Consider the following 22769-nt stretch of genomic DNA (forward strand, 5'->3'; position numbering starts at 1 on the left):
ATAAGTAAATGTACTGCAAAATTGTTTTTATTTGTACAAAACAAAGAGTTAAAAGATATTTTTTGCGACGTTATTCTTCAACATAACATCCAACAATACAAATTGTACGAGAAGTAAACCGAAGTAAAGGTGTTTATCATTGCCATGTTCCAATCCAAATCCAATATTCCTAGTTTATTATTCTTGCATAATTTATGCCCACACAATTCGTGTAGGCTCGGCAAGTTCTCCAATATTACGATAATCATGCAGTGGAAAATGATAGTGGGCTTGCTTACTAACGGAATATAAGGGTCAGCCTAAATGTGACCCATTTACGATTAACAAAGATCAGTAAAATATAAAGACTGGCACGGGTCATAAAAAATAGGAACTAATGAAGCGATTATTCCCGTTATGACTGAAGATTGTATAATTTTCACTTCATTAACTCAAACTTGCATTTTTGCCAATAAAGAATTTTATAGGTATAATTAAACAGTTTTCACATCACTAGGTACTGTAAGTAACATACCACATTTTGATATTCAGGATCAAATAATCATTTTAGTGTGTTTATGTGGCACTCGATTTATAACAAAATATTTTTCTAAATACCTAAATAAAATAATTATTTTACGCCATTTCTTTACAATTTTCAACAGGGGTAAATCGTAGAAATTTTTTAGGTTTTTCAATATGAAAACACATTCTATCCATACTTAATATTATAAATGGGAAAGTGTGTGTGTCTGTTTTCTTGTCAGTCTTTCACGGCAAAACGGAGCTACGTGTTGACGTGATTTTTTTAAGTGGATATAGTTGAAGGGATGGAGAGTTGGAGAGTGACATAGGCTACTTTTTGTCTCTTTCTAACCCCCACTTGCCTAGAATGAGGGCTGGAAGTTTGTATGGAGCATTCCACAATTTTCGAATTTAACGCGAGCGAAGCCGCGGGCAAAAGCTAGTCAATAATAAAACCGTAAATGGCTGATACGTAGAGTTACAGTTGTACATTCTTCATTTATTATTATTCACCTATCTCTACCGGTTACCGATTTGACAGTTAATTTAATTTCCCCGTTCTTAACCACCTATCGGTCCGCAGTTAACTTAAATTTAACCGTCGACTTGTCCGCCAAATGACAGGAATAGCAGATCAAGTGCGGTTTGCAGTACTGCTATGAAATTTAAATTGATGGCGGTTAGCGGAATAGAATTAAGTAGCTGACGACTCAAATATCTCAAATGAACGTCCACGATACTCTATTAGACTTTAATTGAGTCATTTCTGATGTTGACACATTTTCCTTTACAAGTTACGTAGGTATTTTAAGCATTTGCGTATACATTTTAACCACCACAACAAATGTACGGGTAATATGGTCAGCATCAGACAAGTAATGACAGCCACAATGTCGAATAATATGAGATCTGAGGGCCGATTTTTGAATCTCGGCCATGCGGCTTCGTGAAATTCGTTCAATAATATCTCTACTACTAGCGATTTAAATTCTACTAGCAGAATCGAAAACAAGTGCTCATTACCACTAGTTTTAAAATTACTAGCCGTCCTTTTTAAAAAATAGCATTATGTTGTTTTCCACAGACTTTCGAACGGCGAATTCGTGCGTTTGAAATTCAAAAATCGATCCCTTAGATACCATTTTTGCAATGGAAATAAGGATGTGTAAGTCCGATAGAAATGGAAACTAATGTAATTGACACCTTTAATACCCCGTACCTAATCGCGCACTCTGGGGAAAATTATATTAAACAATATATATTATAAACTTATTATTATAAAATTTCAATGAATGAATGTTCAACGCCGAAAGAAGATTACACATTTGTTAACATCAATTTCTTTTTCTATCAATTTGAGGTTGAACACAATAAGACCTTCCACCATAAATCGCTACCAATATAACTCTACAAGGGTAAAATATAATAACAGTGTACGTTCTAAAAATCAATAACATATTTTATAAAGCACGTAAAGTAGTACATTTTCCGCCGGTCCCCAACATCGGATCAAGAGGCTTTAGTTTGGTCTAGTTCGTTGGAGAGCACTTCTCGGAGTCCTTACCATGATTATTGGATCTCATCTCGAATGGCACTCATGTTACGACTATGTAAGCTTGCCTCAGAAATAGCTTAACATTTTTTTATGAAAATACCTTTTACAATTTGCATGCAACTGCTGGAAATATTAAACTAGCTCATATCGATTTTTTGAAAAGTAAAATGTGTTGTTGAAACGATCATATTATTAATATAGTTAAGTACCTTCTAAAATGTAATAAAATATGTCCAAATTTTTCTAGTCACGTACTGTATTTTATTCCCCTGTACGTGAGGTATAATAGTTTATAAAAATGGCGTAAACGGAAAGGGGTTGAGTTTGGTAAATAGTCGAATAAACGGCGATTCCTGTCGCGCCGGGTGCGCCAGAACCGAGTAAAACTGGTAACAAAGACGTACTCCGGCCGGATCAAACCGGCAGCGACCCCAACTAAACTTGCTGTATTGTTTCCTAGATTTTGATAAATTTTATAAGTGGTTTAAGCACATACATATACAAGTTTATAAAATATAAATGTTAGAAATGAGAATTAGCACCCAAATTTGGGTGACTCGCAGAAAGTATCCGATCTCTATTCTCGTTTTGCAAATGAAAATGGTTCAACCGAATTCATCATTCGCTTTAGAAAAATAAACACCTATAAAATTTATATTACAATTTACATACAACAGTATGTACTTAGTCTCTTTTATTCCTGGATATAAGCATTATTGAAAAAGTTCAAATAATTACCTACGTCAACCCAAGGTCTAATCAAAGTGTTGCCCCACGTTTGACTTTTCACAGGCCTTCGCCAAAAAAATGTACGAATACAGTTTTTTGCTCCTAATTTCATCCAACAATAAAAAATAAAAGTCAATCCTTGTAGGTAATAAACATCTAAGAATTACTTAAAAGTGTTTTTCAGTACAGATGGTGTTTTTTTAACGCACTAGTGCAAGAAGTGGTTCATTATATAACAGGTCGAAACTTCGGAGGGCTATCTGTACTGAAAAACGTCGTACGATACTCGTGCGAAAAGGAAATTCGAAACGAGTGGCGATTAATTAAAACACGACCGAATGGAGTGTTTTAAATCGACACGAGTTTTTTACGCACTTGTATCGCAATGTACTATTCTTTAATGTCTATATTCAGGAAAGACAATGAGGACTACGTTTGTATGGAGTTTTTTCCTCTTAAATATAAAACTATAAGTAATATGAGTAACATTTTCTGTGCGATCAAATAAAACGTTCCTTTATTCTCATTTACTTTCAACACAAAGCTTTACACGATCCTCAGAACATATTTAAGGCCAACCTATTTGTTCAGTATAGCGCGAAATAGATCTGTGAAACAATAATTTTCTATCAGCGAAAGAGGTTCAAAGCAACATTCCAATAAAATGTCATTTATCCGAGCGCCGCGAAGGCTCGCCGGGCCTCATCTACTGAGGACGAAGAGCCGGGCACATGACGCAAGGCAAACAATACAAACGTGTCAATTGTAAAATACCTTCGTGAATTTACGGCTGACGCATTGCGCTTGTAGAACAGCGAAAAGGCGTATAGGCCCGGAACTCCGCGGGCGACAAAGTATCGAGCGTTCACCTGCTGCCGTATTGCTTTTTAGAATAAATGTGAAGAAATTGAACCAATTCCAACACACTCCTGGTTATTCATACGATATGTTTTTATTAACCTGTGTGGTGACGGGTTAAGAATTTCACCACCCCCTTTCTTCCCGTGGGTGTCGTAGAAGGCGACTATGGGATATGGGTTAAATTGTGGCGTAGGCGAGAGGCTGGCAACCTGTCACTGCAATGTCACAGTTTCGTTTTCTTTCAACCCCTTATTTGCCAAGAGTGGCACTGAAGCTTTAGTAGTTTCATGTGTTCTGCCTACCCCTTTATGGGATACAGGCGTGATTGTATGTATGTATGTATGTATGTATGTATGTTTTTATTACAATCATATTAAAATAATTCAGTTATTATATTGTAAAGAACTTGATGAGTGATGATCATTCTATTATATTAATTTAGTTAGTTATATTATAAATCTACGACTAGTTTGGTAACGGAGTTCAAATGTAACTATGCCGCTATGTCGGGTTATTAGTTAATTTAAGTTCTATCAACAAGGATTAAATATATACAGTCAAGTCCAAAAATATATATCCAAAAAATCGTCTCATAAAATACCTACTACGGTCTAAGATGCTATGCTATGGGACATATTTTTGAGTAAGATGTGTACACCCATATTTTTACTCTTGACTGTACTTATCTATACAATATAAGCTATATATTGTATTTAAAAGCCATGTGTTTTAAAACGAATAATCAGTTGGATAGAGAAATGAAGCGCATAAAAGAACGAAATAGGTTTAAAAAAACACTAAAGCATCTAGTTTACTCGCAAAGGAAACCGAGATAAGCCAAGGAGACGGAAAACATTTCCTCAGACTATTAAAACAAGTCATCAGATACGGAGCAATAAGTAAATGACCGCGTACTATCTCCTCTGTGGGGACGTTCAGTGATGCGCCCGACAACATTCCGCCTTTTAACTAGTTTCTACTTATATTATGAAAAATCATTTGAAGTAAAAGAAGAAAGATACAGTGTCCGAATTACTGTGTCAAAAATGACATTTTTGTTTGAAAGGATAACTACAAACGCACATCTTACTCACATCTTAGAGACATTGTTCGAATAAGGTTTTAATTCGGTAGTAAATAGGTAATCCTTGTTTGTTAGGTGTATTATTAGTACATTACGATACAAGTGCGGAAAGGAGGAAATTCGAAACGACGACGAAATGTAGGTACTATATTTAAACGTTGTAACTGAAAACCAATTTTATTATTCATGTCAATATGTAAGTATTTTAGATAAATATATACCTACATTAGGCGTGCTACAAAAAAACCATTATAAAGGCCTGCAGTTTCCCCATTAAACGCCCTGATGTAAACTAGATTCATCTAAGATTTTTAGTCAAAACAATATTAAAATATGAAAGTTGTTTTTTGATAGTACGCGGCCAGGGTACCTACCCAACGCCACAATCACTTACGATTCGTAGGCGTTTCGTAACCAGCACTCCTTATCGCTCTCCTGTAGTGGGGTAGTGAGATAGGCCGGCTGTAAATGTCTATAGGATTCGACGCAGGCACTTTATTTATTACGATATTAAGCTAATTTATTAACAATGTAATTCAAACAGGTGTAGCAACCCCTGCTCATCTAATTTAGCAAATAAATAGGCATCCCACTGATTATGTGTCGGCACTTCCCTAATACTTTTATCGGCGGGCGGTGCAGCGCGATAGCATCGTGCGCCCGACCTAATTCGATCCGCCGCCGTCGACGCCACGCTGCCCGCGCGATCTTGCCAAGTCCCCGACACGGCCCGCCCGACCGAGCTTCAACGGGAAACGTTACAACCCCTTATCTACACTTAAACATGCGAACTCGCCTGTGGATCACGACAATCAATTTTCAATTTCGCTGAGGAATATACGAATATCAATTTATTTTAAAAAATTTAAGGAATTTTTGAGTGAGCAGACAAATATTTTTAAATGGTTCGTGGAAACGGCTCGTGATTCTGAGTCGGAATAGTATTTTATGCAACAGGCGTTTAAAGGAGGTCAAAAAAGACGAGTGGCGTGGGTAACAATTTGAGGCGAAGCCGAAAATTGTTATTAAGACGCCACGAGTATTTCTTCACTCAGTTAAACACCGTTGCATACAATACTTTTTCTACGACCATGCACTTACTTTTTAATAGTTTTCTAGAATAACTTTCGTGAAATTCGTACTGTTCCCTGTATTTTGACTTGTCCTCTGTAATGATCCTGCACTCACCCTGTCGCTCGCACTCCCCCGTGCCGCCGGCCCGCCGCCGCCGCCAGCCCCCGGCGCCCCGCGCACCCACGCTATATCCCTTAAAGGCTACCTAACAATATTTTAAGAGCTATATCGTATGCGTGGGTGCGCGGGACGCCGGGCGGGGGCGGGCATCTTTTATGTAGGGTTTTAACGATCTATGCACGACCCTGTAAATGACGAATAACAGTTCGGGAGTAGAAAAAACATTAAACTTACCTGTTTTAGAAAAAAATCTTTTGTATCTTTTCTCGCGAAAATGCCCAACTATGCCCGGATGTGCCCTCTGTAGGACCACAGTATAATAAAGAGTACTATCGTACAGTATGGCCACTCCCGCTCCCCACTGAAAGTGCCGCGCCCACCCCCTCTCGGTTACCTTACAGTTACCGCCTGTCAAAAACGCGAACAGTAAACCTGTCAAATTTCACTCATACGCGTAGTACGCGTTCACCTACACGAGCTTAGACTGTGTGCTAGGAACGCGCCTCTTTCATATAATAATTTGATCGCCAGTGTCCGAGGTGTGGTTAGGACGCATTTTTTTCTCATAATATTGTAGAAGCAGTTGTTCTTCAGTAAAACAGATCTAAATATTATTTCGTTTGGTTTTTTTAAAGTTGTAAATGCAATTCGTATGAAGGACTAAGCACCAACGGTGTACAATGTACATGCCTTCACAAACCACGAGTTGGTAATATTTTTTTCTAAAATTATACCAAGAAGCAAGGATTACTTTTGGTCATATTCACTTTTGCGCAACCTAAATGAATATCATCATCCTCCTTCATCGAACTAGTTTCACAAGCTTAATGGAGCAAACAGAGGCAATGGTCCGTTGGCAAACCTTGAGCTTGAATGTATGAGCCTCCGCCAATAGGTAACTTAGAGCACGTTGCGAAAGATTATATTGATCACGTTGCTCGCCTTACAAATTGAATTTCACTTTGTGATACCTATACCAGTATATATTTTTGGCAAGCTTTATTAAATGTAGTCACGTTGTGAGTGCAGCTTTACGCCATAATCTAACTGTGTTATTTTGACGCAAAACAGAACGTCCGAGGAAGCTGAGCTGAGAGGCGACGGCGGCGGCGGACGGCCCCGCTTCCGCTCCGTAACGTTAGCGTAAATTAATTCAATGATCGTCCGCATAATGACTTGCATGTGGCCACCCCTTGCGAGTGCGCCTCTAACTAACGTCCACTAATTTTCACCGCGTTAATGAAGGGAATTCTCCGCAGAGACGTTTTTGTTAGCAGACACACGGCAGAATAAGTAGACTTTTGGCACTGTCACCGCGGAGCGTTAAAACGTTTGGGCTATTAATCTTACCCCGAGTAAATTGCATTTAAAGTTTGTGTTAGAATTCTCTGCATTTTATCTCTCCCGTATAACACCGTTCGAAATGAGATCGTAACCGAATAAAAACAAAGTTACTCGTTCAATTGTGCCTAGTCCTCTCGACAGAATGCAGTGAAGTGGTCAAGCCGCGGGTCTACTCCGAATCGTAGAACTCGTTATTTCTCATTATGCTGAAGGGATTTTCATAACAACGTTCGGCGAGTTGTAGTCAGACTGAGACTGCTTTGGGCTACTTAGAGAGCCATTTGCAGAGAGATTGGCCCGACCTACGAGGTAGATGGCAGAACTTTGCAGATAACTTCTCTAAACTTGGAACATTTTGACGCTGCAATAGTTGGATAAGGTACCTAACGCGAGAAACCGGCTATAGGACATTTAAACTTCTGTTGCATTATCTAAACTTCATTCATTTATTATAAAACGTCATATTTATATTAACTTTAGTTTATAATTATTATCATGACTATAATGTAAATTGACAAACTGTCTAGCATATAAATACGAATACAAGTCCTTGGGTTCAAATCCTAAACATCGATTTATTTCTGTGATTAACACAAAGAACGGGGTGGAGTGATCGATAATTTCTATGTATTTACGTATACAATGTATTACTTATAGTTTAAAATTTAAACATCGTTGTTTCTAAATACCCACAACATAAACCTTATTGAGCTTACTATAAATAAGACTTAGACAATTTGTGTAATGCCCTGTAATCAATTAGTACCTACAGTTTACTCCACAGAATATTCTGAATGATTTCATAAAAACAAACCCTAACGCACCCACAGCATTTATTTATTTATTCCGGCTTCCACTTGGCTTATGATGATATTTTGACATAAAATTACATGGCTGGCCGAGTTAAGGGCACTAGACGGTCGAAATGGTTCAAGTTTATTTTATAAGCTTTTTATGAGTCGCAGTACTTACGAAACTCCTTTAGGAGGGTGAATATGCTAGCATGTGCATTAATAGGTAGGTTACTCTAACTTGACTGCTCACAGTTACAGTAGGTACACATTCTGGGAAGTGTTAATGAAACTTTTCTTCTAGAAACCTAATTAAAAGTATATTTTAGGGACAGCAACTTTTATACTATTTGGTACAATTTCTAACCGTCCAGAGTTAATTCTAAGCTGACATAAATAGACTGTTGAATAGTGTTCAACTTGATTTACTGCCTTGAAAAACTTTACAGTTCTACGTTAATAATAAGGTCACGTTATAGAGACAGAAATGAAAATAGCTATCATTATTATAATGATGTTTCTTATAAATATTTTTGTATACAGAAGTTAATTAGAAACAAGAGTAAGAGTATAAAATCAATGAATATTCTAAAATACAAATTATGACAATTTATAAATCCGAGTACTTATTCTTGTGACTAAACTTTTTCAACATTTTTAGTTCGTAATTATTTTTTAGGTTAGGTACACATAATTTATACATATAATAGGTACCTATGGAGTTGCACTTCGCCACTAGAACGTTCCCAATTTAAGTAAGTACATAACTTAAAATGTAATTTGATCAACTCATACCAAATGAGATACTTATCTTCGCATGCACTTCACGAAAGATACGTTTATTTGAATTCCAAATAAAACCCTCCCATGTTATTGAACACGTATGTCATGTGAGCGCAATCTAATTTTTTAGGCGCGAACATAATGTACGTAAGAACATGCATTAATACCAGTACGACATAAATTACACATTTTAATAGGTTTCGCAGTATACATTAGAGGGGTGTGGCGTAGATACATGTATTTAATATTCATGGGCGGCCCTCTGCAGCCCCTCAACTTAAAAAGTACGGTTAGCTGATTACTAGGCGCTACTGAACCTTTTACACACTTAAAACTTTCATATATCAAAACCTGTATCATGCGGCAATCTTTAACGTAAAGTAAAGTAAAGTTTATTCATTGTTAACTGTGTACATAAGATGGTATGATATACAGGAAACACAGTATCAACAGTTGCCCATTTCGAGCACACAATAGTCTTAAAAACTACTGACTATATTATCTTACTGGCTAACTTATAATTATTATCCGGGATATTTCAGAAAAAACTCATTGAGTTTGTAGAAAACATTTTCTATCAACTAATTTTTTAACTTAAGCTTATATCTATTACCCTCCAACATCTTTATTTCAACTGGTAAGGCGTTTGCAGCAAAGACGTATTGCAGTATTGTATGCGCATCTAATGCATCTATAGTACAATGCGTTATTTGATTTTGGACATACGAGATTAAATTTAAACTGCTCTTTTCCAATAAGTATCAGATTATTTTCGTTTATAAATCTGAGATAGATAATATCTACTCTTTTTATTTCAGTGTAAATACACATGACTAAAAATAAAAGGTAAACAAACACAACACCCTTAATGATGGGGTAAGACATGTCGTGGCCCAGTAATGGTGCACAATTTCCGTGAAAGCATTGTATTAAGTCATTACTCCCCGCCGCAATCAACCCAGCCTGAGCACATCTGAGATAAGCCATTCCGCCATACGATTCCTTAATGTATTCCGTTTTTAACACAATGGACTTTAAGTATGATTTGAAATTATGATTTTCATCATCAATCATTACAGCGTGGCCAACGCCAGGAAACAAGCGGCTTGTGGGTTTTCCGCCGTACATTTATTTTGATATTATGATGAAATCGGAAAATAATAGATCACATTTGGTACATATCTCTTAAAATCTTCATTAAATTACGAATACACTTTCGTCCTGGAATTATAATACTCATATATTTAGACGAAAATGCCCTAAAATATTGCACATAAAAATAGAGGATTTCTTTATTTATGTATTATCAATAGTGTTATAAATTCTAATTACTGATAAAAATTAGAGCTGTACTTACTTATAGAGCTTTTATCTATGAAACTTATGTATTATTATGTAAGAATCTACATACACATCGTCAATTCTTCATTTTATGTTCTTATTCCTTAAGATAAAAATATCAAGAATAAAGACTGTGAAGGTTTCGAAGGAAACGCCCAGTTCTTGACACAATGCTCGGGAGCGTATTGTAAAGCGTTTCGAGAAATCGCTTTCTCAAAAGCGAGGCTCGCCTTTTTGCAATTTAAAGCGTCTCTCATCTAGATTGCATGAATACGAGCATAATCATTGAGAACGGTACATTTCTTTATTTAACTGAGCTGAATAGGCACATAAAAGTACTCGAACACAATACATTTTAGGCGATAGGAAACATTTGATTATGTCATGGCGTTGAGCGACTAATGAAACTTGAGCATTTAAGACATTTTAATTTTTTTATGATATATACAGAGGAGGTAAACCGGCAGGCAAATTGCCTAACGGTAAGTAATGAAAATCAATTTAACACTAATAAAAACGACTTGAATACGGTATGATAGTACATAAGAGTTCAGCAAAATTAATTCATAAAGTACTTAATTTGATTGCTATTCAATGAAGTCGTACAATAGCAACAATGACTGAAATTCAGAAACTATAAAAAGAAAAGCTGTTTTACGACATAAGCCCTGTATGCAAGAAAAACTGCTCCAAATCGAAACTGACATGATTAATTCAATCGCAGAGAGAAATATCCTACTGTGGTGGCCAGCTAATTCGAAACATCATTATTTAGTTCTAACTATAGGTACAACTGCATAATAAAAGATAACTGAGAATTTGATGAAAAATGTAAGATGCGGTTGACTATTTGTACTATTAATAGTTTAGTTTATTTATTACATAATGATAAATTACAGTATAAATTAATCTACTTTACGTTAACCAAAGCCAAATAATATGAAGTATGGGTAATATAACTATAGGGAATATAAAGTTTCTGTAAAACTCTTACTTTAAGAATCAAGTAGGTATTTACCAAAAAAAAGTAGAAGATCCAAAGAAATAACATTATTACACATCAAAGAATCCTTGACCTCATAAGTTTCTAAGAAACTCACGGTCCGCTCTCGGATATTCCATCTGATTTTCCAACCATAGAGGCATTCAGGCACGTTTCAGATTATCGGATTGTTTAGGCCATTTTGTTAAAAAGCTCTTCCTTCAACTGAGATTGGATTGTTTGATAACATTATAATAATAAGTTTCAAAGTGGAAAATGTCTGCCTTGGGTGATTTTCCACTTTTAAATTTATTCTAAGCCTAGTGGCATCAATTGCAGACGTTTCTGCTATACAGAAGTTAAAAATAAAACATTATAATAATTCCAAAAGTCATAATATCTAGAATGAAAATCACATTATTGGTCAAGTTATTTCCTCACGGGTTACTTAAATACTAAATACCTGAGTCTAATAATTGGCTCGCTCGTATTCCATCTGAACTCTGTACCCATAGAATGCAACGTGGAGCTCGCGGCATTTAATGATACAGTATCTTTGACTGGTATCTGGCATTTGGCGCCACTCTAGACGCGTGGGCGAACTGGGCGCCTGCGAACCAATCGCCCAAGTCGGTGATTAACTGCCTATGCATTGCGTGCGGACCTGTCGAATGGTTGAACGCAATTGAATACCATTTCATAAATAATCGTCACTGGCGTCAACCATTTAGTGATATGTTATAGCGATAAATTAGAACTATCCTAGAACTCATTTGCGTTTACAGTTTACCTATTAATGTTTCATGTATCAGTCATTTAGACTAAGGGCCGGTTGCATCAAACCGTCTGTAGCCGTTAAAGCGTTCGTTAAATTTTATTGTATGGGTAGTTCCATAGTCGTCTGCTGCGTGACGATGATGTGTCTGTCAAATGTGGTTAATGCAACTGGCCCTTAATCTCATTATTATCATTCGTTTGTATGCTTTCTGAATATAAGTGTAAGAGGAAATTGGGTTGAAATACAAATTATTTAAATAACCAGTTTTTGGTGTTAAACTTGATATAGACTAGTCCGTTCTCCTTCTAAATAAGTACTTAGATGTATACTATAGACTTTCTACAACCCTGATTCCCAAGAGGCTTGGCGCCACTAAACACGTAAATATATTGCATGTAGGTAACTAGTAAAATTAACTATGAAACCAGTGAGTTTAAACAAAGAGAGAGGCTGCGATAGAAGAACTCATTACGTGTAAGGGCTACCAATGCTTTACAAAACTAACAAAGTCCATGTTGTTTAATAAAATTTCTGACTCACATCATCCAGCGCTGAAAAGACAATAGTTACTTTTCCCCTCACTAGCTCGGAAACACGTGTTTTGTCCTTTAATACCAGCGGGGAAAAACGCATTTTATCCACTAGTGGGTAAAGTAATTTGACATTGAATAAAGTCAAATTAACTGCTTTAAAATTGATAAAAGTAGGTGAATCTAGTAATAAAGATGATTTACCACCTGTGGAACTACTGATGGAAGCAGTGATAAACGCATTTTTTGCGTTGTAGTTTCCTCGCTATAGTGAGGGGAAAAGTTTTGTGTTATACTCGGGTGCAAATGTATTTTACTTCTCGTGTATTAAAAAACTCGCAAGTTCAGGATTCTATTCTCGAACCACTCGCTTCGCTCGTGGTTCAACTATAGAATCCTTTCACTTGCTCGTTTTTCAATTCCACACTCGGCGTTAAAATACAACTTTGCCCCCTTGTATAACAAATAACTATTTTTTTACAAGGGGACAAAGTTGTTGTTTTACCGCACGTGTCCATATTGATATCCGAACAAGCGAAATATCCCAATATTAGACCGCGAGCGTAGCGAGTATCATATTATGATACTTCTTACCACGATCAGCATATACATCTATATTTCAAAAAGTTATTCAGGATGTCCGATACTTTTAGTTACTTATTTCATCCGCTACTATTGATGATAAGATAAGATAAGATATCATTTATTGTTTATGCTGCCGTACATAATGCTTTTTTATCGATATCGAATTATATAATGGTAATGGAGGGTGGTATGTTTCTTGTTATATGTAATTAAGTATCTGAATTTTTTGTAAAACCAATTTTTGCTAAGACTGTTTACTAAAACTAAATCTCACACATGTTAAGTAGGTATTGATTGTGCTTTTTAAAAATATTTGTTAAAGAAAAATGGAAGTTATAGGTCTAGATTAAGAAAAGAAACTGTATAAATATTTTTGTATGACCGTTTGTTTCATATCCAAATAAAAATAAATAAAATAAAAAATAATTATCTCTCCCGTCAAACCAGGTTTTGGTTAACGATGCCAAATACCTAATTATTGGAGGTCCCAGCCTAACTGCACCATTTTCGAAATGCCAAGTAAATTCTCGGCACCTGGTAACCCTATACACATTACACGTATATATTGGGAGCCACCAAAGCGAATGTGTCTCCTGTCAAACTGGGCTTTGGTTATCAACGATGCTAAAGATCTAAATATTGGAGGTCCCAGTCTAACTAACTACACCAACATTTTCGATATGCCAAGTAAATTATCGGCACCTGGTAACCCTATACACGTATACATATATTGGGACCCAACAATGCGAAGAGTTATATTTTCCCAACCTAATTGCTTGGCGTGGGCGTTAGTATTACAATATATTTTCGTGTCGCGTGATTTATCGCTGCTTTCATGTGTGACTGTTAAGTTATTCTATTAAAATTTAATTTTAGTGCATGTTGCTTACATATAAATAATGTTCTTTTTGTGACGGTTCTATCCGTTTTTAATTCGTAACTTGATATAATCATTTGGGAATGGGTATTGTATTGTTATATTTTAGCAGACGCTGTATGTCCATGAACACTAGACGTAGGGTGAGGTACTTGTTGCTTGTGTTACTGAGCCAATATGAGGGTGGTATGTGTTTAAAAAACATGTTTTATACACGAATCATTATTTAAATAAAATACGAATATATTTATTTTATAAAGAGCATATAGCAACAATAAAAGCACGCACTTATGTAATTGTAATTATATTGTTCGAATTTTTTATTAAGCTTTCTATTGAGCTTTATTTGCTTTTGCGTGCTGCTCTAGGCAAAGTAATCTTTAAGATATATTACCTTCAAAGCGTTCCCAAGAAGTGAAAAATGGTTTCAAGGATGGTAAATAAATCAGGATCGAGGATCGCAAACGAGCTCGGCAGCTTCAGATTTAAAACAGAAAATTGCCGATCTTAGATCCGACCGTTATTATTGGTTTATTAAAGGAATTCATAATCGAATCAGCTCGAACTGATAGATACTCGTAAGTAATGCGAGAACTGAAAGTTTATGTCGCTTTAATCTAAATTTATCGCTGATACCACAAGTTACAAACTAATAAATTGTAGCGCGATAATAAGGTAAGTATCTAAAGTATTGTAATACCGTTGTTCTAGCAGCGAGCACACGTCGATGTTGTGAAGTACTCGCACCGTAAACACGTAACGCGGTGAGACGTGTGCAGATTGCGGCGGCTGATACGATGGAGTTACAGGGCTACCGTATCACACTAAGTATATGAGACATGACCCACTTGGTACTTAGTACCTTAAGTTGCTAAACTTGGAGCGTAGGCGGTTTTCGTTAAACGCTTTATCAGTTGGGACTTTATAAAAAATACACCTGCCCCTTTGCACACCAATATTCACATTCAGTTGTAGGAGAATGGTTATTAGGCATCAAACTCCATTCCCAGTTTTTTATTTGGACTTTTTTTAAATATCTATCGCTCATATTGTCTATTCTAAACTCCCGTTTGGTCGACTACTGGGAATCTTTTCATCTCGTTTACCTATACCGTGTGAGTAGTGTAATATTGGTGCACCTGGATCAAAGAAGATCCAGGTGCCACCAATATTACACATTAGAATACTAATTTGAATCGATCGATCATTCAAATACTCATTTTGCATCCATTCAAGATGTTACGTATTCAAGTAGTGAGGTATTATAATGCTAGTAGGTACATCTAGCTACCACCAATATTACACATTATAATAGGTACTAATTCGAATCGATCGACCATTAAAATTTTTTCGTTCATTTAAGAAGTCTCATATTCAAGAAGTGAGGTAGCAGAATACTTGTAGATTGTAGGTAAATGTAACTGCAATAAATATTACACGTTCGAATACTTTTCAAAGCAATCCAAGAAATCATCATTCAAATATTAATTTCGTCTCCATTCAAGAAGTCATGTATTCAATGGAACTAGCGAGATAGGAGAATGCTTGTACTAGGTACATCTAGTTGACTCGGTTTACCTACCTATTCAAATATGTGCTAATTTTACATCAATTAAGGAAGTCATGTATTTAAGAGGGGGATATTTAGAATATTAGTAGGTAATTAACACGTATAACTATAATCGAGTTTTTGTATACATTGAGGTATGTAATCTGAAATCTCTAAATAGAAATGTCTACCCGATATGAGTAATGATTTTGATTTCGTACTGATGAGTTAGGTACTGTTCTCTTAATAAGATATTATTTTATAGTTTTATGTACCTACTCTAGGTAATTAACATTGAGGTAAAAGTTGGATATAGTTAAATGAAATTACGTGTACTTTTATAATGTTTATTAACTTAAGAACTATGTTCATATTACACAATCACATTAAATTGTACCCTTATTCGATGGTGTACCCATGTGGCGTATCTGAGGACAAACCTTCGTCTATCTTGTCAATTACTCTACGCGTTAATTCGTAAACTTGGTCTAATAACGTATTTTTCACTACATATTGGGCACACAGCTCGGCATTACATTTACATATATGTTCAAAGTTCTCATTCAATTTGTTACTGTCGTAAATTTCTATTTTGATGACTTTTGTACCTCCATTCCGATGTGGTTTTTTGATAAACGAGTAAACGGGTGTTGCCTTCCTCTTGACCCCCAAGGACAGACGTCTCACCCTGACTCCCGTTCACTCTGACTTTGAGTTTGGGATGATGTCAAAGGAACGAAGTTGAATAGGTGTTCTGATGTATCCTGTAATTAATAATTAAGTTATTAGTTAAATGTTAACTACGAGTATTAACTTTTAATTAAATGAAAACTTGAAATAAGTTACATTAATAATAAAATATTTTATTGCACACAAAAAAAAAACATTAGTTACAGAGAAATCCAATGAAATTAACGAAGTAGGTGACTACAGGTGGACTTAGCGCTAAGCAGACACATACATTAAAAATTGTATTTACTTAATTATTATTTTATATCAATTACGTATGAGTAATGTAACCATTATAATTTGAAATTATTTTATAATAATAATACAAACACTCACTCTAAAAAAAATACTTACCGACATATTTTCCGTAGAACTAACTAATCGCGTTGAATATATAAGAGTAAATAATATTTTCACTTATTTTCGGGGGTTTATATCTGAAATTATTGTGTTATTAGAGTTCAAAATCAAACGTTTAAAAAAATGACATCAAATTGTATTGAGATACGATTGGATTTACGATGTTAGCAATAATGCACTAAAGCAAATAAAATATACTAGCTCCGATCGCGACATTGTCTGCTTTTCTAAGATTAAAACCATAAAATGAATTTAATGAATAAAAAAAATATATGGTAAGTACCTTCACGTATTTGTTTTATATTATACACGGTGATCTGATTTTGCTGCGTTGTGGGATTTGCAATCGATGATTGTTTCCGCCGACTAAGTGCTGAGTTGCGTTTTTCAATCACGTTGACAAATTTCATATAGGTATTGCGTTAGCTCCACGTGAATTTTCACTACTTAAGCTCCTCAGATCGATCCTCTTGATTCATTCCGCTACACAGGAAGCAAGGAAAACCCACTGTTCTCTCTACTGAAGCTACAAGGACATCATCATCATACAATGTAAGTGTGAATAAATGTATATTGTAATGTTGCTTATATAATTTTGACGACTTATCTGACCTAGTGGTTAGTGACTAGCTACTAAGCCAGGGGCTTCTGGGTCGAATCTCAGTAAGGGTTTGTGTGATGAACACATATATTTGTTCCCGAGTCATGGTTGTTTTCTATGTGTTATTATGCGAGTACTCGCAACGCAAACTTACTGTAGGACTTAGTAAGAATATCCTATATTATTTATTTATTTATATTCGCAAAGTAACAAACTCGTAAAAATAATTAATCATTATTCAAATAAAACAACGTTAGAGTAATGGAGAATTATAATTATAAATGAATTATTTTAATAGCACATTATTTATTTTATTTCCAGGTCAAAACCCTCGTCCCACGCTGAAGATTTATATCTCTCATCCTCCACGGAGGAAGATTCGTCGGCACCGCCGCCGCCACCGCCGAAGGTTGACGTGATCGACAAAAAGAAAAATCCAAGCCGCCGACATCGACGAGCTCGAGCAAGAGGTAGGTGTATACATAAATATTAGATAGTTGTGTGTTCTCAAAACCATAAAATAGCCTTTACGTAGTATTCTAACGCAGATTATAAATTAATAATATTTTAATAGTAACTTATTTTTATTTCCAGGTCAAAACGTTCGTCCCATACCGATTCGTATCTCTCATCCTCCACTGAGGAAGATTTGCCACCACCGCCACCGCTACCACCGAAGGCTGACGCGGTCGAAAAAAGAAAAAATCCAAGCCATCGACATCGTCAGCAAGCTCGAGCAAGAGGGTCAGAATAGCTCCTGTGAAGCCGCGGCACGGCACTGCAGCGGAACTATTCGGTGCCGATAGCGATGACGAGGGATTAGAAGCGAACCAACCTGCAGGGGAGGGTAAATTATTATCGTACATTTCACGACGACTTGCGAACGGTTTTGCTCGTCAGACAAATCCTGATAAAAGGGCACCCACTTTGTTGAGGTCAAAGTGTATAAATGCGATGATATTGAAAAGGTGACACCAGTAAATCGATGGCGTCATGCTGTAGTAAATATTAAAAACCGAACCGATGATAATACTGAAGCTTGGAGACACTTGGCTAATTTTATTCACGCAACGCGAAAGGAATACCGAACATGTGCGCCGTCATTTGTTAGCAATTATTATTGATCAATTTAAGCCATCGTATATATCTCTTATTACCACACTTATTAGTGCATCTGTAATAAAATACGAGGATTATAAATAAATGACTAATAAATAACGAGCTGATATTTGTGGTATTCCTTTTACGTTCTGTGAATAATTTTAACTAAATGTTCAAACGTGTTAGAGTGAATTTATTTCTTTTTCGTACATAGAATTATTCCTTTTTGTAAAATATGGGACCAATTGCATAGATTGAACTATGCGTGGATCCAACTATCCTGAACACAACGTAAAAGTAATAGAACAGATGTGAGCCCTCATTTATTTGTTGACATCTATTAATAATGTTTTTTACCCATATTCATTTTGAATTACATTACCTATGTTATGAAATGGAATATAAGTATTATATAATACATACTTTAATTAATTATAAATGTATATCTATTGTAGTACTAATTTGGAATAAAATGATATCTATAAAGTGTGTTATTTTGTTTACAGTGGGATCACGTAACCGTCCGTTATCCAGAACTATTTTAATGAAATGTGACAAATGTCAAATTAAATTGCCTAAGAATGAATACAATGCCCATTTGAGAACTAATTTACATAAATCGAATTGCATATTGAAAACTGATTTGAATAATATTGAAATTATAGCAACAGCCTTTAAAAACAGAATAGTCACCTATCGTCTGAATGCAACACAAAATGAATACGTAACTCCTGAGACGTTTTTGTGTGATATCAAAAGTAACATTATGAAAGTTGTAGAAATGTCATTACGGGAACATAAAAGTATCAAAATAAACTATGAGCTTTTCGTTTACTTTACATTACCTCATTCAGGCAAACAACAGTTAAAGTCATTCAATACAAAATATGATGTTATTTATGAAAACACAAATATCAATGAACTGTTTGAAAATACGATTGAACATTTAAAAAATAAAGTTATAGAATTTGAGCACCGTGAATCAGGCTGGTCTTTTGTCGCAATAAGTCATTTAGAAGTTAACGTAAACAAGTATTGTCCGATGCGAGGAGGTACTTACATACCTTTACCCCCAAGTGTCAAAAATACTAAAAGCTGCATTAATATTCAAAACAACGATAATTGTTGCTTTTTATGGAGTATACTGGCTGGTCTATATCCTGCAAAGAATAATGTGTGTCGAACTAAATCATACCCGCACTATTCAGATGTTTTAAATATCGATGGAATGTCATTCCCATTATCAGTCAGCGATATACAGTTATTTGAAAAAAATAACCCTGATATAAGCATTTGTATATATGGATTGGATAATAAGTATGCAGTAACAGGTCCTCTATATAGATCCAAATCAAAGAAAAATAATCATTTTAATCTATTATATATTGAAGTCGTTGGTAAAGGACATTACTGTTTAATTAAAGACCTGGTACGATTAGTTAGAAGACAAGTAACTTTACATAGAGGCCACATGCATTTCTGTGACTCATGTTTGCAATTTTTAAAAGCGATAATAAATTTAAAACACACCATTGTTCCGAAATTGTAACAGTTTTACCTAATGAAAATACTGTCATTCAATTTAAGAACTTCGAACGTAAACAAAAAATCAATTTTATTATATACGCTGATTTTGAAAGTATGTTAATTAATTGTAATTCAGACAGTAGTAAAAATACGCAAAACCTAAAAAAGCATGTCCCGACATGTTTCGGTTATTACATATGCTGCTCGCACGATGCAAGTTTGAATAAATATGTTTCTTACAGAGGTGAAGATTGTGTAAAAGTTTTTGTTGAATGGTTAATAAACGATATTCATGAAATTCACAACATACTAATTAAAAATAATCCTATGAATCCATTAACATATAAAGAACAGTGTAATTATGAGAATGCTACACACTGTCATATTTGTAAGCAGTTTTTATTTGGTGACAAAGTCCGTGATCACGATCACATTACATCAGAGTACAGAGGTGCAGCTCATTCACTTTGCAATTTGAAATACAGAATCTGTTCCTTTATACCAGTTGTCTTACATAATTTGACGGGGTATGATAGTCATTTATTTATAGAAGAACTTGCAAAGTACCCCGGGTCTATCAAAATAATGCCACAGTCCAAGGAAAAATATTCAAGCATAACAAAAACTATATATTCTACTAACAAATCGAGCGCCAAACCAATTGAAATAAAGTTTATCGATTCTTTTCAATTTCTTAGTTCCAGTTTATTTGAGTTAACCAAAAGTTTGAATAAAGAGGATTTTGTTAACTTGTCTAAAGAATTTACTGATACCCACCACTTTCAGTTATTAACACGTAAAGGTGTTTACCCCTATGATTACATTGATTCCTGGTTGAAATATGAAGACAATAAACTACCGACAAAAGAAATGTTTTATAATACTCTAAAATCTAAACACATCTCAGATATTGATTATAATCATGCCGAAACTGTGTGGTCAGCTTTTAATATAATGACTTTAGGGGAATATACTGATTTATACTTAAAATGTGACGTCTTGTTGTTAAGCGATGTGTTTGAACATTTTAGAAATACAAGTTTGAAGCATTATAATCTAGACCCAGCCTATTATGTATCTGCACCTAATTTAAGTTGGGATGCTATGCTTTTGTTTACAGACGTAAAATTACAGTTAATACACGACTTAGAAGTATATCAGATGATAGAAAGAGGGATACGTGGTGGATTAGCCCAGTGTTCTCTTCGGAATTCAAAAGCAAACAATAAATACACCCCTGATTTTGATACTTCTAGACCCACCTCATATTTGATGTATCTGGATTGTAACAATCTCTATGGTTATGCTATGAGACAAAAATTACCTGTATCAGACTTTGAGTTTTTAACTTTAGATCGGGTTAGAAATTTTGACATACTGACTATACCAGAAAACGGTGAACATGGATACATTTTAGAAGTTGACATGAGTTATCCTGATCATTTACACGATCTGCATGCCGATTTGCCTTTTGCACCTGAAAGGTTTGTTCCCCCAGGTGGGAAGTCAGAAAAGTTAATTGCAAATTTATATGACAAATACAACTATATCATTCATTTCGTACATTTGAAGGAATGTTTAAAGAACGGGTTAGTGTTACAGAAAATACATCGCATTCTACGTTTTAGACAGTCTAACTTCCTACAAAAATATATTGATCTAAATACTCGATTACGACAAGAAGCTTCTACTTCATTTGAAAAAGACTTTTTTAAACTATTAAATAATGCTATATTTGGAAAAACAATTGAAAATAAGCGAAAACATTTACATGTTCAATTAGCAATAAAATGGAAAGACAATGACAATAAAACAAACAAACACTTAGGTGCAGAAAAAATATTATTAAAACCTAATGTAAAGAATGTATCCATATTTAATGAAAACTTTGTGGCTGTTCAATTAAGTCCTGAAAAAATTTGTTTAGACCGCCCGATTTATATTGGATTTACAGTTTTAGAATTGGCAAAAACACATTTATATCAATTTCATTATAATTTCATTAAAAAAACGTACAAAGAAAACGTGAAACTCTGTTATACTGATACTGATAGCCTTCTTTATAACATTATTACTGATGACTTTTACAATGATCTAAATAAAAACATATCAAAATATGATACTAGTAATTATGACGACAATAACCCTTATGGTATACCTAAACTAAATGCTAAAGTACCTGGTTTATTTAAAGATGAATTTGGTGGTACGGTAATTACTGAATTTATTGGATTAAGAGCAAAACTGTACTGTTTAAAAAATGTAAAGAAGACAATAACGAAAGCAAATGGTGTCACAAAACCTATAACGAATAAATTAAGAATTAAACATTTTGACAAAGTTTTGCAAACAAAAAAAGTGTATACCCATAATATGAATATGATTCGATCAATCAAACATGTTTTATATTCACAGCAAGTTGATAAAGTAGTTTTAAACTGCAACGATGATAAAAGGCAGATATTGCCTGACAATATACAAACATTACCATGGGGGCACTGTAAGACTATATTTTAAATTATATAATAATGTGATACTAAAATTTGTTTTTGTTTGTTTTTTTTTGTACCTATCTGTAATAATCTCCAGAAATTTAATAAATTTATTTACTCTGTTAATCAATTGTTTTATTTATGTTAAGACATATCCTATAAAAAGCGTTGAGATATCATATTTTTTTCATAATAACAATGAAATTCATTAAGCATACCCAAACTCTGGAAGTAAATAATATAATCGTTGAAAATGATGTGCATAAAAATACAAGACATAGTACATTATTACCTAATACAATCCGCTGTATAATATGTGGACCTTCAAACTGTGGTAAAACTAATGTAATATTAAATTTATTATTACATGAAAATGGTCTAAAGTTTAAAAATATCTATTTGTATTCAAAGACCGCTTTTCAGCCAAAATATCGCTACCTCCAACTAATTATGGAGAAAATTCCAGATGCTA

General features: G+C 34.7%; 1 protein-coding gene across 1 annotated transcript; it reads left to right on the forward strand.

Annotated features, from left to right (window-relative positions):
* The first annotated feature begins 19778 nt into the window (after positions 1–19778).
* LOC125225881 lies at positions 19779–22523 on the forward strand. Its single transcript, XM_048129761.1, has 2 exons — positions 19779–21741; positions 22130–22523. Exons 1-2 carry the CDS (start codon positions 19920–19922, stop codon positions 22180–22182), a joined length of 1875 nt encoding a protein of 624 aa, XP_047985718.1. The 5' UTR covers positions 19779–19919; the 3' UTR covers positions 22183–22523.
* The last annotated feature ends 246 nt before the right edge of the window (positions 22524–22769 follow it).

This window comes from Leguminivora glycinivorella, chromosome 4 (genome assembly GCF_023078275.1).
Source record: "Leguminivora glycinivorella isolate SPB_JAAS2020 chromosome 4, LegGlyc_1.1, whole genome shotgun sequence".
Classification (NCBI taxonomy): Eukaryota; Metazoa; Arthropoda; class Insecta; order Lepidoptera; family Tortricidae; genus Leguminivora; species Leguminivora glycinivorella.

Coding starts and splice junctions, on each gene's coding strand:
- LOC125225881 (XM_048129761.1), top strand. CDS start 19,920: ATGTTAATTAATTGTAATTCAGACAGTAGTAAAAATACGCAAAACCTA. Junction 21,742..22,129: donor AATTTGTTTAGACCGCCCGA/TTTATATTGGAT, acceptor TAAATTAAGAAT/TAAACATTTTGACAAAGTTT.